This window comes from Anguilla anguilla, chromosome 12, assembly GCF_013347855.1.
Source record: "Anguilla anguilla isolate fAngAng1 chromosome 12, fAngAng1.pri, whole genome shotgun sequence".
In the NCBI taxonomy this organism is placed as follows: Eukaryota; Metazoa; Chordata; class Actinopteri; order Anguilliformes; family Anguillidae; genus Anguilla; species Anguilla anguilla.
The window spans coordinates 23439041-23454748 of NC_049212.1; the positions used below are offsets into that span (position 1 = coordinate 23439041).

The 15708-nt window shown below is 42.9% G+C and overlaps 1 protein-coding gene across 3 annotated transcripts in view; it reads left to right on the plus strand.

Annotated features, from left to right (window-relative positions):
- slc36a4 (solute carrier family 36 member 4) overlaps positions 1-15708 on the plus strand; it is a 130503-nt gene that overhangs the window by 23225 nt on the left and 91570 nt on the right. For all 3 annotated transcript variants that reach the window (XM_035386083.1, XM_035386085.1, XM_035386086.1), the window contains exons 10-11: positions 5789-5958; positions 11612-11781. In XM_035386083.1, the coding sequence (XP_035241974.1) occupies positions 5789-5958; positions 11612-11781 (340 nt within the window). The remainder of the gene's footprint in view (positions 1-5788; positions 5959-11611; positions 11782-15708) is intronic.

Here is a 15708-nt window from a genome sequence, read left to right on the forward strand (position 1 = left end):
TTGAAGTACCTTTTCATTCTTATTGAATTAAAAGTGCGGTGCAAATTTAAAGATTTCCGATTTGCAGCTAACTAGTGGTTTGCATCTTGCATCTCTTCTCCTCTGAAATTCTGTTCATGAAGTGTTCTGTGGACAGTTGGCACTGACACGTTCACGCCTGCCTCTCGAAGAGTGTTTCTGATCTGTTGGACAGGTGTTTGGGGTTTTTATTTCATTATGGCGAGAATTCTTCAGTCATTAACTATAGAGGTCTTCTTTGGCCTACCAGGCCCACCATGATTTCTGAGCTCAGCAATGCTCTCTTTCTTCTTTATGATATTTCAAATAGTTGGTTTTGGTAAGCCTTAAGTTTATGGTCTGTATCTCTTGACTGATTTTTTTCTTATTTCTCAGCCTCATAATGGCTTCCTTGACATTTTGTTGACAAAACTCTGGTCCTCATTTTGAGAAACGCTGATAACAAAGGCAATCAATGTATAAAAAGTGCTGTGTTGAAAACAAAATGTATAAAAATACCCTGTAATAAAAGCACTTGAGTTGTTTGACTGCAAATAATGAAGAGAAACTACTCTCAAACACCTGTCTGACAGAAGAGAACCTCTCATCAGGAGGCAGGCGGGGATGTGTCTGTGACTACTGTCTGCAGAAGACTTGATGAACAGAACTACAGAGGCTATGCTAAGATGCAAACCACTAGTTAGCCACAAGAAACAGGATGGCCTGAATACAGTTTGCTAAGAAGTGCCTAAAAGAGTCTGCAGATCTGTAGAAAAAGGTCTTACGGTTTTGACATGTAGGCTATGGCTTGTCAGCAGCACAGTGAATTCTGAAGAGTACAGAAGCATCCTGTCTGATTCCAATTGAACATGCATTTCATATGCTGAAGAGACAACCCAAGGCAACTAGCCCCCAAAACATGCAGGAGCTGAAGAGTGCTGCAAGACAGGCCGGGCAGAGTATCACCAGAGAAGATACTCTTTGTTCCTTATACATTATGGAGCGCACTGTGTCTTTGTCCAAAACATTATGAGGCTCATTGTAAATTTGAATTTATTGTGATTGCAATTTCTCAACAAAGCCTTTGAACTGCAATTTGATTCCTTAGGACTGTAATGCTTAATTGTACTCTGCATGTACAGAATTATTTCTGGCCATCTTGCATGAGCATACATATCGACCAAAAAAATATTTTGTTGTTTGAGCGGAAGGGCGTGATTGTAGGCTTTGTAGAATTACAACCTTGTAAGGACAAACTCTTTTTCATCAGTTTTTTCATCCATTAACTATATGCTTTGGGTAGCCATAATGTGGTGTTACATAGTGACAGCTCATCCAAATAATACAGCCTGTGCATAGATTGTGGTCCAGGAAAGTTGCTTTACATGATTAGAAAGCCGGATATGGTATCTGCATGGCCATTGTGTTCTAAAGATGTCTATTTCATGCAAGTAGGTACGATGCAAGATTTGATTCTGACTGCTGCAAGTGTAGGTACTCTTGTCATTGGTCCAAGTATTTTGCTAGCTGTTTATCTCCTGCCAGGTCTCAGTGGATAAGGTATAGTGTGAGGTATACCAAAATCTTTCCACTGTTCCTTTAAGTGATTCGGATTTAGTTTTAATAATAGTGAACGTTTTAAACTCTGACCGAAGCACTTCAGCATATTTGTCACATAGCACTTCAACGATGTCTACTTTTGACATTCAAGTAACATTTTACCTATCAATCATTGTGCTTTCTATCCTGTCTGCCCAGCAATGCTGGCTGACCTCCTTCAACCACCCACAAGTATAGGGTTTAAGTGCTGTCATTGAACATGATGCACAGTGACACATTGCTATACTGGGGCTTGCATAATTTTTCAGATACACTATCAATGACATAACAGTGCCTGTGCCTACCTGCATTGCGACATGTACTTCATTTATCTTTATATAAACAGTATGGATTTAACAACGTCTTTAACAATGTAATACATGCAGCTCTTTCCCTGTCCTTTAGTCTTTGTTTTTGGCACGGATGAATATCTTCCCAGCTCTACTTTGATGACTGGCAGGGCTGTTCTTGGTGTTTGTATTACACTGCAGGTTCACTTTATATGTACATTCTTGGCATTGTTGGCAATGGTCTGCATTTGTACTGCAAACAGTTTCCTTTCAACTGTGTTAGTTAAAAAAAAGTTGTTGTGTAATGCTAGTAGCATGTTTTTCCTTGTCATGTAGGCCTACAAAATGCGAGTTGACTGGGGTGAGCAAGTGTTGCTTCACTCTGCATTTTTAACACCGTCCCAAACATGGTTTCTGAACAATTCCTCCAAAGTTTGCCAAATTTACTAGTGGCGGGCAGTTTTCTTAAGCTTACTGATTGAGCTGGTTGGATGTATAAAACTTTTGGGCAAAATTATTATAATTTTTTTTTTTACAACAACCAGTAAGTCCTGATACAGCCTGGACGCACAGACATAAAACACATGCACATACAGTACACGCACACACAGAGACACAGAAAATGTTCTCTGTGTGCACTGATGTGCTCCATTTTCTCAGACTGCATGGTTTCTCTTTGGCACAGTGGAGGTGAGTGAAATTGTGCGAGCAGAGTTTCTGGGGATGGGCAGTTCCCCACCTCTGTGAAATCGGAGTGATATACAACCTCATTACCCACAAAGAAGGGCTAGGGGAGGGGGAGGGGGAGAGGGCGGTTCTGTCGGGTGTTGCCTGTGGGCCAGTGGCTGCTCACCAGTATGAGGATTGCTCTGCACATTTTATGGTGTTCCTGCACCAAAACCATTAAAGACTGAACTTGGAAGGACAGTGAGCAGCCTCCACCCTGCTCACATCCGTCGCCACCTGCTTCTCCCCACCACCGCCACCCAGCCCTGCACATCATCTGAGCCACATTATGAACTCTGATTAAACTGACTGACATGCTGGTCGCAAATCAACACCCTGAGCTGACCAGAGGAGGATGGGTTTTCCCCTTGAGCCTGGTTCCTTCCAAGGTTTCTTCCCATCTGCCTCAGGGAGTTTTTCCTTGCCACTGTTGCCTTAGGCTTGCTCCTGTGGGGCTTTAGGCCAGGGTTGTCTGTAAAGCGTATTGTGACAACTGCTGTAAAATACGCTATACAAATAAAATTTGATTGATTGATTGATTGATTGATTGATGAGTATCATGGATGTATATGCATGGGAGGAGATGGAGGATTACGGTGTGAGCTGGTGAGCTCTGTCTGTCTCTAAATCTCTCTTGAGCTTTGTGGTGGGAGATTTTGCTTTATAAAAAGTGTGCAGTTTATCACATATGCCTATTGGTCCTCTCCAGTCTCCCATCCAATCCAGCCTGAATTTTACCTGACCAAACTGACAGAAATCATGAACCACTGGTCACTTGCTCTTTGTCTTCAGGACTTTGATCTGATAGGTTAGCACCTGTGACGAAAAACAGTGATGACTAGAGATGTGGCAAGGCTTAACTGCTGTGGGTTGGGGTTAGTTGAGCCAATGCATTCACTGTAGAAGTTATACTTTCTGATTATTACCTTTACACGAGTGCTCCCATGTTCTCTGCAGCCACGTTGTTCTCCAGTGAACGTTTGACTGTTCATTTGCAAGTGATGCGAAACTGCTGCTAAATCAGTGTGTTTACTGCATAATATCCCCTATTCCTTCCTCCTGTGTGTGTGTGTATGTGCGTGTGTGTTTGTGTGTTTGTTTGTTTGACATGCCCTTCAGTGAATCACATGAATTTAACTTGAAGTACAATTTCCAAAATGGACAATTAAGGTGAAATGGGTAAGCAGAAGTGTTCAATAATTAGGTTTTCCGATTTATTCTGTGGAATCCCATGGCTAATTATAAGGCCTACTGCTGTGCTGGGAAGTCACACAGTTCACCCAACTGACCAAAAAGAGAACATCACTTCATCTGTCCTGCTAACAGATGACCTCCCTGCCTAACTGAACTGCTACATGAATCCTTTCATGGCATAGCATGTTAAATTGCCATCAGTTCACCTATAACTGAAGACAAATTAAATGAATCTATCAGTGCATGGGACCGATAGATGTGCTCTAATTAGTGCAGGCCTGAAGTGAAGTGCTTAGAGTTAAAGCTTAATCCATCCCTGCTGCTGAGAATCTTTCAGGCAGTGGCTGTATGCCTCTGCTCCATTTTTGTGGCACAAGATGGACAGTTGCTTAGAATGGAACAATGCGAAAAACGGGTACCACCATGAAAGGTGGGCTGCTCAAGGAGAGCATTAGGTCAGACATGCCACGTTTTATAATAGACCTCAAGCTCAATTTTGAGGGTGCGAGAGGTACAATTCAGCTGAAGGATATTTGCACTCACCTTTGTGTTTTCTTTATTTTTTGTGTCTGCACTGGGTTGGTTGAAGGGGTACAGTTATGGTTGCGTGGTGGAGTAGGTTAGCGAAAATTCAGAATACAGTGGTATTTTATTGGATATAAGAGGTCTGAAAATTATTAGCGGTATTAGCACTGAGGCAACCATGCACTAGCAATACCCTGTGTGGATTAGAAGGGTTTTTAAAATATGATGATGTCATAGTAGCATATTTAATCCATCATGTGAAAATAATGATACATTTGTTCTGCAACTGTTTTTCAGTTGTCTGCTGCCAGTTCTGTGCTTTATTGTAGATGAAATTGTGAAAATGACTTTCACATCACGCAACCATCACTTTAAGGATAGCTGCATATTTCCATGACTCAAGGTCTGCGATTACTTCCTGTGATCTTTCTTTTACCTGTAATGCATATGGACTCTTCATTATTTAAATCAGGGGCAAACCATGTGAGGAAAAGTTACTCCCATGTCAGTGCTGCAGTATCTGTAGGCTTTGTCATACATCTGTACTGTCTTAATTTCTGTAATTTAACCTCCCTCTCCAAGATTTTTGTCAAGAGCTGGAATTCCCACTACACCTCCCGGGGCTGGTGTTTAGAAGCCCTGATTTAAACTCAAAATAAAATATTTACATTGCTGTAATCTGGTTATAACTGCCTAACTAAAATAACTTCATGAATGCAATAGGCCCCTGGTAATATTGAAATTTGATGAACACCATTGCAGTATTTTCCTTATACGATCAGGATTACTTCCAATCTTTCAGAAGTAATAATAATAATAATAATAATAATAACCCGGGGTGTATTGCAAATAACATCCTAAACATTTACATTTTAGTAGAGCTTCATGGGTGTTATCAAAAACTGCTCAGAAAAAAATTTGATGTGTCATAGCTTGGGCCCAACCAAATTTACGCCTGTGAAAATCGCATCACGGTCCATGAAATCAGCTTCTTCCCGTGAAATTGAGCTCCTCCCATGTAATCGATTATTTGCTTTGAAATGCCTGATCAAAAGTTTCTGTGAATTTGGCATGGCTCTCGACATAGCAGTGAACCAAATATCACATTTTTTTCAGATTTTCTGCGTATTGCCATAATAAAAAGCTCTAAATGTTATAGACCCTTATTGAAGGAAATGCAACAGTTCACAGTGTGTGATTGCATACACAATAATTGTACTGAACAAATGTGTTTTTTGAAGTGCATTTTGAAATGAGCAGGGCACAGTGATTTTGGATTTGCACATACTGTAGTTGCTGAAGGCCTGAGTAGATTTCAGTCAGTTTAATTTGTATGTTCAAAGTGTTTCTGAAAGATGAAAAATGACTTGCATGATTTGTGTGTGCAGGAGTGTTTATGTGTGTATTGCTGGGGCTGTAGCCATTTATGTTGTATGCTGTGTGTGTGCTGTTTTCAGGTTCTCCCACTGGAAAACCAGATGAAGGAACCAAAACGATTTCCTCAGGCTCTTAACATTGGCATGGGCACTGTCATCGTCCTCTATGTTGCCCTGGCGACACTGGGGTACCTGCACTTTGGGAACGACATTAAAGGAAGCATAACCCTCAACCTTCCGCACAACGCGTGGTAAGTCCGCTGTGTCCCACAACGCCAATGCTGGAATTCTGTTGTATCCCAAGACAGATGTTCACGAGGCGCAATAAGCCTGCTTCATCCGGTTTTCACTCATCTCAGAAAGCAAAGACTTCTGGTCCTTTCATCTGTGCTTCCTTTCAGTCCAGGAGAAGATTGGTTTGACCGTCATAGGCTGGTTTTCTCCACAGCCACACAGCTTTGTAGAATATGGATCTGGGTTCACTGGTAGCCGTGAATGGTTCTGAATTGACTTAAATTTTTTTCTCATTGGAAATTGCTTGCAGAAAACCAGGCTCAAATAGATATCCAGTAACCAGGTTTACAAGTCAAGGATCTTGCTGATTTCAGGGGTTTTCTGGTAATTTTTTCCAGGACTCTGATCTTTCAGTCTCAATATAACACAGGTATTTGTCTCTGTCTAGCTGCGATTTCAGTCTTAATAGAACACAATCCTCTGATTGTGTCTGAAACACTGTTTTGCCTGTGAGTCTGGAAAATAAAACATTTAGCAGTATACCTGTCCTAAATGGCTAATTTCTTTTACAAATTGTTTAAGAATTGCTTTTGTTCTTTGATTCACCAAACTGAAACACTGCCATTTTAATAAATTATGGTTAAAAAAAATTGATCCTGGTACCCTTCAATGGACGAAGCTCTTAAAAAAAACTTATTTCTGTTGTGCGGAGGAACATGAAGTTGGACATTGTTCATTACAATCTTCTCTTCCCACATTGCATTACAAAATAACTCCCTAGATGCAAGGCATTTCCCAATAATCTCTGGGGAGAACGTAATTTACTTGCCTGAATGTTCCCACTGAATCATTCGATAACTGCACATCCCTAGAGAACATGTGGCTTCTGAAGGAAGAACTGTGCCTTTCAAAGCCAGTGGAATATTTACCTTTAATACTTTTTTACATTTTAATTTTCTAGTTTTCAATGTACCGTAACACTTTTCAGTTCAGAATATGGCTAAACATGCTGTTTTGTATGGGGATCAGAATGCCACCTATATTTGGCCATGTTTTCTTTAAAATGAACACACGTACCTCATGTTTTGTTGTTGTAAGGCAGTGTGCTGTAACTTGAATCATGGTGGAACATGCTAAGGACATGCATGCAGGAGCGATAGTGGGGTTCTGTGGGTATTTACTGCATGCTGTCTGCCCCAGCCTCACTGAGCTGACAGGCTTCTAGGTCGTACAGGTATCAAAGGTCTTCAGAGCCAGATTAGCTGATTTACGGAGTGGGATAAGAGCCATGTATTCTCATAAATGGAAACATCAGGAAAATCCGTTAGTGGTGCAGGGTGGAGGGCGGGGGATCGCCTAAATCACATTACAGCTGATGGATAGACTGCTGTACAGTTTCAGTGGAAATCACATGGCCAAATAAAAGCAATCTGTTTCTGTAATGCTTTTGGACCTGGTTTCTGTCACCCGGTGTATATTAGAAGGCAGGGTTAAAGCAGCCTTTTGTTAAAACTACAAGAATCAAATTGTCCTCTCTTTCCCTGGAAAAGGTTTCTTTGATGCTCTGGATTACAAACAGGCTATTTGCTCTTGTGTGGTGACCTTAGCTCTGACCGCGTGTGTGCGTTTGTGTGTGTACGTGTGTGTGTGTGTGTGTGTGTGTGTGGTCATAAGGTACCCCCAACACTATTGTTGGAGACTGACAGGGAACAGGGTCTGCTATTACACAGAACCAGGCCAATGTACATACACAGAATGCACCTGACACAATCACTGTGAACGATAGGAACAGACAGGACGGTATATGGGCGTATGGAAAAGCCAATGGTATTGTGACCAGAGTGATAAGATCACAGATGAGTTTTGTCAGAGTGAGGAATCGAATCGTATTTAATTGCTGAATTTGTGTGACTCCACCAATCGATCACTTTGCCCTGACCTGATTAGATTAGGAATCTTGCACAAACTTTCCAGGGGAATGGTGATTCATAACTTTCCTTATTGAATCACCTGTGTTTGGGATTTCCATTTTGATAGATGTCATTGTCTTAGTCTGTATGTTTTAGTCTTTGTCCTTCAGTTGTCCAGAGGACATGTCATTGAGGGCAATTTGAGAGTGTAGCCATATTTTCAAAACATCAGGTATCCACTGAAGAAGGTTGTTTTATTTCAGTGAGATTAAGCAGGATAGTGACATATAATTTAATATAAAAATATAACTAACTTTTATTTTGTTTGTTTTGTTGTTACACGTGTTTGTGAAGTAGGTGGAGAGAGATGCATATTTCACCCCACTGCGCTTCAGGCCTGAAAATGATTTTCAGCCCTGTTGAGGTTATTATAATTTTAGAGCAGCCTTTGACAAAATACCACCGTTCCCTGCTCTAGTTTTACAAATGGGACACAATAATTCAACTTTTCAGGAGAGCTTTAGGGGTGTGAAGATTTGTTTTGCTTGGTGGAATGGAAAGGAGGAACATAGTCCATGTATCAAACCTTCTGTAAGCAGAAATCCATCTGTCATTGCCACGCCTCTTGCAGACAACGGGGAAACCTGCCGCCATTTCAGGCTTGGTGAAAGCCAACAGGAGGGCCGCGTCCAGCCGAGCAGCGGCCGTTCTCTAGGACTTACGGACGATGGCTGTCTCTTGTGCCTGAGAGGAGGAGCGTTTTTGCTTTGCCGCTGATAAAATGCACTGCTGAGTTTAAAGATGGGGGAGAAAGAAAATGCCCCCAGTAGCATTTTGGTGCTCTCATTGAATGGATCATTACACCAGGTATCTTATCTGTTGTGCTGATGTTTAATCCACATAGAGAATAAGTGGAAGTGGGGGGAAAAAAAGCCTCCATGGTATAGGGGGACTTCACAATGCTCTTTGAGGTGAGACTTTATTGGGCGTGGTTTGTGCTCACTACATGGTCTGCAGGTTCTTTCTTCTGCTTTTTGGTGAGAATATCCATTTCTCCCTCTTCTGCAACAGTTGATTGCTATATTGGGTGTTTAAAATGGTCTTGAAGTCATCACCCCCCCCCCCCCCGCCCCCACACACACACACCCCAGTCCTACTATGATCAATTTATTGTGATAACTTCTATTCATCATGTCCAATAGAGTCCCTCTCTGCTGTTGGCAGGATGCACTTATCTCCTCCGTGCACTCTCCTATCTGTATGTGTTGACCTGGCATCTTAAAAAAGCATTCCAGAGACGCTGCTTAACAGCTGCATGGAACAGAGCCCAGGCCATTCTCTTTTTAGTGTTTTTGGTTGGGGGGGGGGGGGGGGGGGGGGGGGTGGCGCGTGTAGTGTAGTGTAAGCCTTTAAGGAATTAATCTGAAGGGCCCTGGTGATAACAGAGCTGTTTATGTTCCCTGGCTGGTTTGGTATCAGCTTTTCAAATTCAAACGAACCACTAAAGTGCATCGCTGCCATTACTCAACCACGTGCCCCCAGGGACCTGGCCAGGTAGGAATAGGAACAGCTTTACGGCACACGCTTTGCGAGAAAGTGTGTAAACTGCTGACAAGGAAGAAACGCGCAGGTGGCTGCTTTTACTGTGACTGGGTGATGGCATGAAGATATTAAAGGTTGTTACAAATGCATTGCATTCTAGAGGCATGTTGGAAAACATGTCAAACACACTGCAGTGCACCTGAGGGCGTGATGACATGACGATATTTGAGTTTGTTACAAATGCTTTGCATGCTATAGGCATGTCGGAAAACATGCCAAACACAATACAGTGAGCCTGAGGTTTGCTTGACATCTCTTTAGGAGCCTTTTGGGAACTCTGTTTGAGTCTGTTACAACTGTGAGTTCCTGGTGGCAGTGTCATTTTTAAAGCTGTAATACAGCTAAACACGGAAGAGTGCAAGAGTGCAGCCTTATAGCAGAAGAGTAAGGATTAACCTTTTCCTTACCCACAATGCTGTTCGCGCTTTTGGGTGTTTGAAATTGCTGGAGATTGCAATCGACCAGATCATTAATCACCACACCTGCTTTATTGGCCCTCGTTAAACTGGCAGTGGGGGTGACTTTCAGCCATCATATGGAAAATCATCTTTCCGCTCCTGAAACTTTCCATCGACAAGATGTGCGTACCCAAGGGGGTTGGGGGTTAGCCTCTGTAATGTGTTGCTGTGATGTGTGAACATGCTTCCAGGAACCAGCAAGCACCTGGAAATGATACACTGGGGAACAACTATACATTACCTGAGCAAAGGATTGGCATGTGGTTGCATGACACAAAACTTACAAATGTGGGATTTTAGATGTGTGGAATTAATACGTCATTATTTATTTCCTACTGGCTATCTTCATTCAGAACAACCTATGTCCTGTGCAGTCCATATGTATTTGGACAGTGACACAAATTTTGTTGTTTTTCCTCTGTAGTCCTGCGCATTGCATTTGAAATGAAACAATGTACAGTATATTAGGTTATAATGCAGACTGTTGGCTTTAATTAAAGCTATTTACATCCATATCAGGTGATCTGAGTATGAAGTACAACCCTTTTAATGCACAGTTCCTCCATTTTAGGGGACCTGAAGTCATTGGACAATTGGCCACTGAGCTGTTTCTTGGCCAGTTGTGTATTGTTGCATCATTAGTTCATGCACAAGAAAGCTAACAACAGGAGTTTGTACTTGATGTTGCATTTGGAGGCTGCTGCTGCTGTTCTCTCTCAAAGAAGTGTCAATGCTAGTAAAGCTGGCCGTCCTGAGGGTGAAACAGAGCAAAGACATAGCCAAAACATCAGGTGTGTCAAAATGAACCTTTTCAACCATCAGAAATGATCAAAAACACTCTCCAGGATGTAGACAAAATGAAAACTTTGAAGTGTAAACTGACAAATTAGACACTGCAGGACTTATTTTGCTCAAACTGCTTTTTCAATTAACGGCACAAAGCTTTGGAACTCTCTGTATGGCAATTTTAAACAAATACAATATTACCATTATTTCTCTGAAATAATAAAGGCTTAGCTGAAAATGGGTCAGCAATCATAATTCCAGTTTTTTTAATGAATTATAGTTTAATTCTGTGTATCTTGTTTTAATAAATTTTTTACTATAGTTTGCACTGTTCAAATTGTGACAATGTGCTAATTTTACTGACTGTATGCACAATCTTTGCTTATAAAGGGAATGGTGTGAAAATGAGCTTTGGCAAGACACACGTGCACGGCTATTGTCAGTATTTTCTATGCTTCTTCCTTACAAATAAACCAATATATAAAATAAAAAAATGTTTCAGTGAAGATCGTAATGAGAAGACTGCACCGGCATACCTTCAGAGGGTTAATCGCAAGAAGTAAGGGGTTAGAGTTAGCTTTATAAAAGCACAAAACCCACGAACACTGTCAACTGTGTTCGTAAGAACGTCTGACCAAGTCAGAAGTACCGCTGCTGGGGATTGAACCCGGGTCTCTGCGGTGGTAGGCGAGTACTTTTACCACTACCCAGATGGCCTGAGTTCGTCTTTTCAGTAACAGGTTCGCTTTTCTTACAGTTCAGGTTATTTTCAGTGGTGATTTTGCCTAAAGGAATGTTGTCATTGTAAGGTTATGAGGAAGGCTTTTTGGGATGATTCAGTGCGGAGCCTTAGTATCCTTATGACCTCTTTCTGTATTGCTCACTTCTTTGTGTGTGTGTGTGCACGCTTGCAGGACCAACCAGATGGTGAAGATCCTGTACTCCTTCGGCGTTTTCGTCAGCTTTGCCATCCAGTTCTTCGTTCCGGCGGAGATCCTCCTGCCCCCCCTCAGGTCTCGACTGCGAGAGAGCTGGAGGGGGCCCTGTGAGCTGGCTGCCCGGTCCCTCCTGGTCTGCCTTACCTGTGAGTAACTCTCCCTGATCTGCTGATTCGCACGAGTGACTCCCACCGATCATTAGTCAGAGTTTCTCAATCCTGATCCCATATCTCAGTGGGGAGTCGTGTGTGCAGTAATCTTTTGTCCTGACGTGAGTAAATGGCACTGCTCATCTGTCATGGTAGCAATACCAGGATTCACTTGACTGCAATTTCAGTGTGGATGAGGAGCTAACCTATGTGTCAATGTCAGTGTGGTGGAGGAGGTAACTTGTGTGTAAATATCCGTGCGGATGAGGTGGTAAGTCATGTGTAAATACCAGTGTGGCTGGGGAGGTAAATGTATGTAAATATCAGTGCAGATGTAATCTATCTGTAAACATCAATGTGTGGGTGTGTGGGACTTGCTCATGTCGTTTTTCTCAACCAGTAGACATGCAGAAGCTGAAAGTGCCGTTGCTGGCTCTCATGTCACCTTATTTTACATCAAATTCAAAATTCAATCTCATGCATTTTTCTTGTCAGACAATATCGAGTATGCTTGCAAGGTCACTCGTCTTTGGAAAGGGAAATGCTGTAGACTCTCAGGATCCCAGTAGAGGCTGCTGAGGTGTCTTCTTTCTGATCTCAGCTGTAAAATTAAGCTGTTGTCTTCAGCGCTGTTCATATTCAAGCAGTGTTCATATAATCACTCATGCACGGAATTGAAGTGCACTGTAGAGGTATATTCTCACGAGTAGAGACATCAGCCGGGAGATAGATAGATAGATAGATAGTGTAGCAAGATTCCATGCAAAAGGTCTAAAATCATGAACAAGGATATGATGTACTGACCTCTGATTTAAGACCGTTGCTTATTTATTATTTTTTTGATTTAAGAAATGGACATTTTCCTCAAAATTGGTTCTTCAAGCATACAGTACAAGGGGCCTGTGATTTGGAAAAGGAAATCTGCCAGCATCTCAAGTGGACTCTTTCTAAACTTCATATTTCTGTAAATACAGATGATTTGGAGTGATAAGGGCCTTAAAGTGTTTAAAGATTCATGATAAAATGAGTGTTAATTAAAGTGTGGATGAATGGCACATTAGCAGTGCGATGTGGTCTCAGCAAGACTCAGGCAAGTGTATCCTGGTTCCCCAGGATGTACTAGAAATTAGGTCCTGCTTGCCAACCACCCATGATGAGCTTAGATTGCAAATAGTCATTCAACAAAAAAAGGAGTCCTTCCACAAAAAGAAGAAGACATTATAGTCTAACAGAAGGTTGTGGGTAGGTGGCAGCATTCCCCTTCTGGACATGTCCTGGAAGATGTTCCTGAAATGTAAATTTCTAATTTACACTTGCAGGATGTTCCTGCTAGCGCTGCTGTGCTGAGCTGCTTTAACACGTTTACCTGGTGATCATTAAGAGCAGGCTGATCAAAACTGCAAGTGAGCAATGCACAAGGTGGGGGTGCCCTGTAAATTTGCCAGGGACGTTGTCAGCAGAGCATATATCGCTGCAGAATAGACACACACTCTGTACAGACAGTGCCTTCCATCCTACAGAATAGCGTGTTTTATCGTGTAGCTGAGTGAGGGTATGTGCTATAACGTGCCAAGATTCCAGTAACTTTGCATTACTCAGGTTGCTCCACCCTCTCTTTTGTTTATTCATATTCCTTTGAGTGCCTCTTACTTTCTGGAAATTACGGTAAACGGTGTCGAGCCTGGTTTTTTGTACCGTGTCATGAATGTTTGAGTTTTCTGGCTGGCACTGAGCTTTTCAGAGCTGCCAGTCTAAAGCATTTGTGAGCCAGCTTGGCTCAACTGTTTTCCGGAGCTGGGAGCCCTATTTTTTATGATGTAATTTATGACATTATTGAGGGTGCGGGCCTTCCGCAGCTGGCAATGGGGAGTCCTCAACAGGCGTGTGAAATGATGACTGTAAATGCATTTGGCTCCTGCCTGTATTTTTGCTATTGCAGGAAAAACAAATGCTGTCCCACGACAAACATGTCCACTTCCCCATCATGCCTGCCTGGGGCTTTACAGGCCGGTGCCTCAGCCAGCAGTGAATTAGTCCCCTCAATAAAGACTGTTGAAATGGGACCGTGTGAGCTTGTCGGGGGTGGAGTGCCTGTATATCCAGGTTTGTTGTTTGTAGTGAAGGGGTTTGAAAAGAGGTGTTTGAGGTGCAAAGGAATTTGGTGACCTGTTCAGCAGTGTTCATGCAGGGCAATACAGATTGCGTTCAAACCAGGGGCCTCTGCAATGGTGGTATTGCATGCAGGCGCGTGTGTGCGCATTAGCATGCAGGTGTTAACATAATGGCAATGGGCCCTGGCTTTTTGCTGTGATGAGAGGGGCTGCATAGAGTCTGTGTGTGTGTGTGTGTGTGCGTGCGTGCGTGCGTGCGTGCGTGCGTGCGTGCGTGCGTGTATGTGTGTGTGTGTGTGTGTGTGTGTGTGCGTGTGCGCGCACATGATGTCCTGGTTCAGGCACGGGTTGTTAAACAGCCCACTCTCACAGGCGGCTGATGACCTGTGATCTCTCCCTCTGCGCTCCCTGCTCCCTCCCGAGGCCACACTTGACCTGCATTCGCTGCACAGATGCTTGATCAGCGGCCTCTGTCTCCTTTAGCTGTTTCACTTCTTTTTTTCTCTCTCTTTAATCACATAATCCGCTGCGTCCGTCTAACTCTCCCCTTCACTGTCCGCCCGGGCTGGCCTGTGTCACTGCGCCGTGCGCCAGAGATTTTCGCCGTGTAGTTGCTGTGGAAAACGCTCCAGCTCCCTCCATGGAGCCATTTCCAGGGAAATTCGGGCATCAGACGTGGCTGACTTTCCTATGAAAATTAAACCTCTCCCAAAGCATTTCAGTCCATAGAATAGTAGGCGTACCAGCTTCCTGTACAGACTGGCGAAACCAGTTCCTGAGTGTTTAGAACCATAACCTAATTCCTCTGACCCTTACATCTGTTTCTGTTTATCCATAGTGGTTCTTATTGAATGCATCCCCTTGGATTGAAAAAAGAGTGGGAATGATTTTCTTCATTTCCTCCTGAGAATAGATGGGTGAACTCATGAAATAGGCTCAGTAGTGTTATGTAGTTTTTTTCTGTGCCAAGCCCTATCTTTGGATAAATTGAATCAGTCACCGAACTGTCACACCTCTCAGTAGCGGCATATGAAAAATAAATATTTGTTTACTACTGTTGCTGCTGCATAGCATTATTGATGGGATTCATGAAGTTCTGCATGGTGACCCCCTCCCAACATCCCCCTATCAATCTCATGGTAGATTGCATGTGGCAAAAAAAAGAATTACAAAGAAGTGGGTGTGTGTTTTTGGGAATACATTTCATGCACTGCACACCATTGCTCTATTGGGGTCCCAGAATCGTCCAATAGGGGAGGTGTGGTCTCTCTGTCTTTCTCCCTCCCTCTCTCTTTCTTTCGCTCTCTCTCAACTCCCCCCCCCCCTTCCCTGCCTGCACTTTAATGTTCTCTACTCACATTTTATTGCACACAAAATGGATTCCAGATCAAAGTCAACATGCTGTTCGCTTTGCTCTGAAGGGATGCTGGATTTTTGGGAGCGGGGGTCGGGGGCAGGGGGCGGGGGGGGGGGGGGGGGGGGTTGTTTGGCGTGAGTGGTGGTACAGTAGTTCAATGAGAAGTTGTCTTACATTCTTTTTGCCCTAATGGGACAATATTTCTTCCTTTTTGATTTATTGCGGCCCTTATAAATTTGTTGACGTACTGTGTGACTGTGCGCCTGATAGCCAGAGAGGGCCTGCACCTTTGTGTCTGTCAGCTCCTGATATGGCCTGTACCAGGACTTATGGAGACAGATTATTTATGCACTCCTCTGAGGGCTCCAAGGTCATCAGCTGATTGGATTTCAGTCACATTTAGTACATTATGAAGTTTGTCAGGAGAGACATTAATTATTATGATTACGTTTCTCC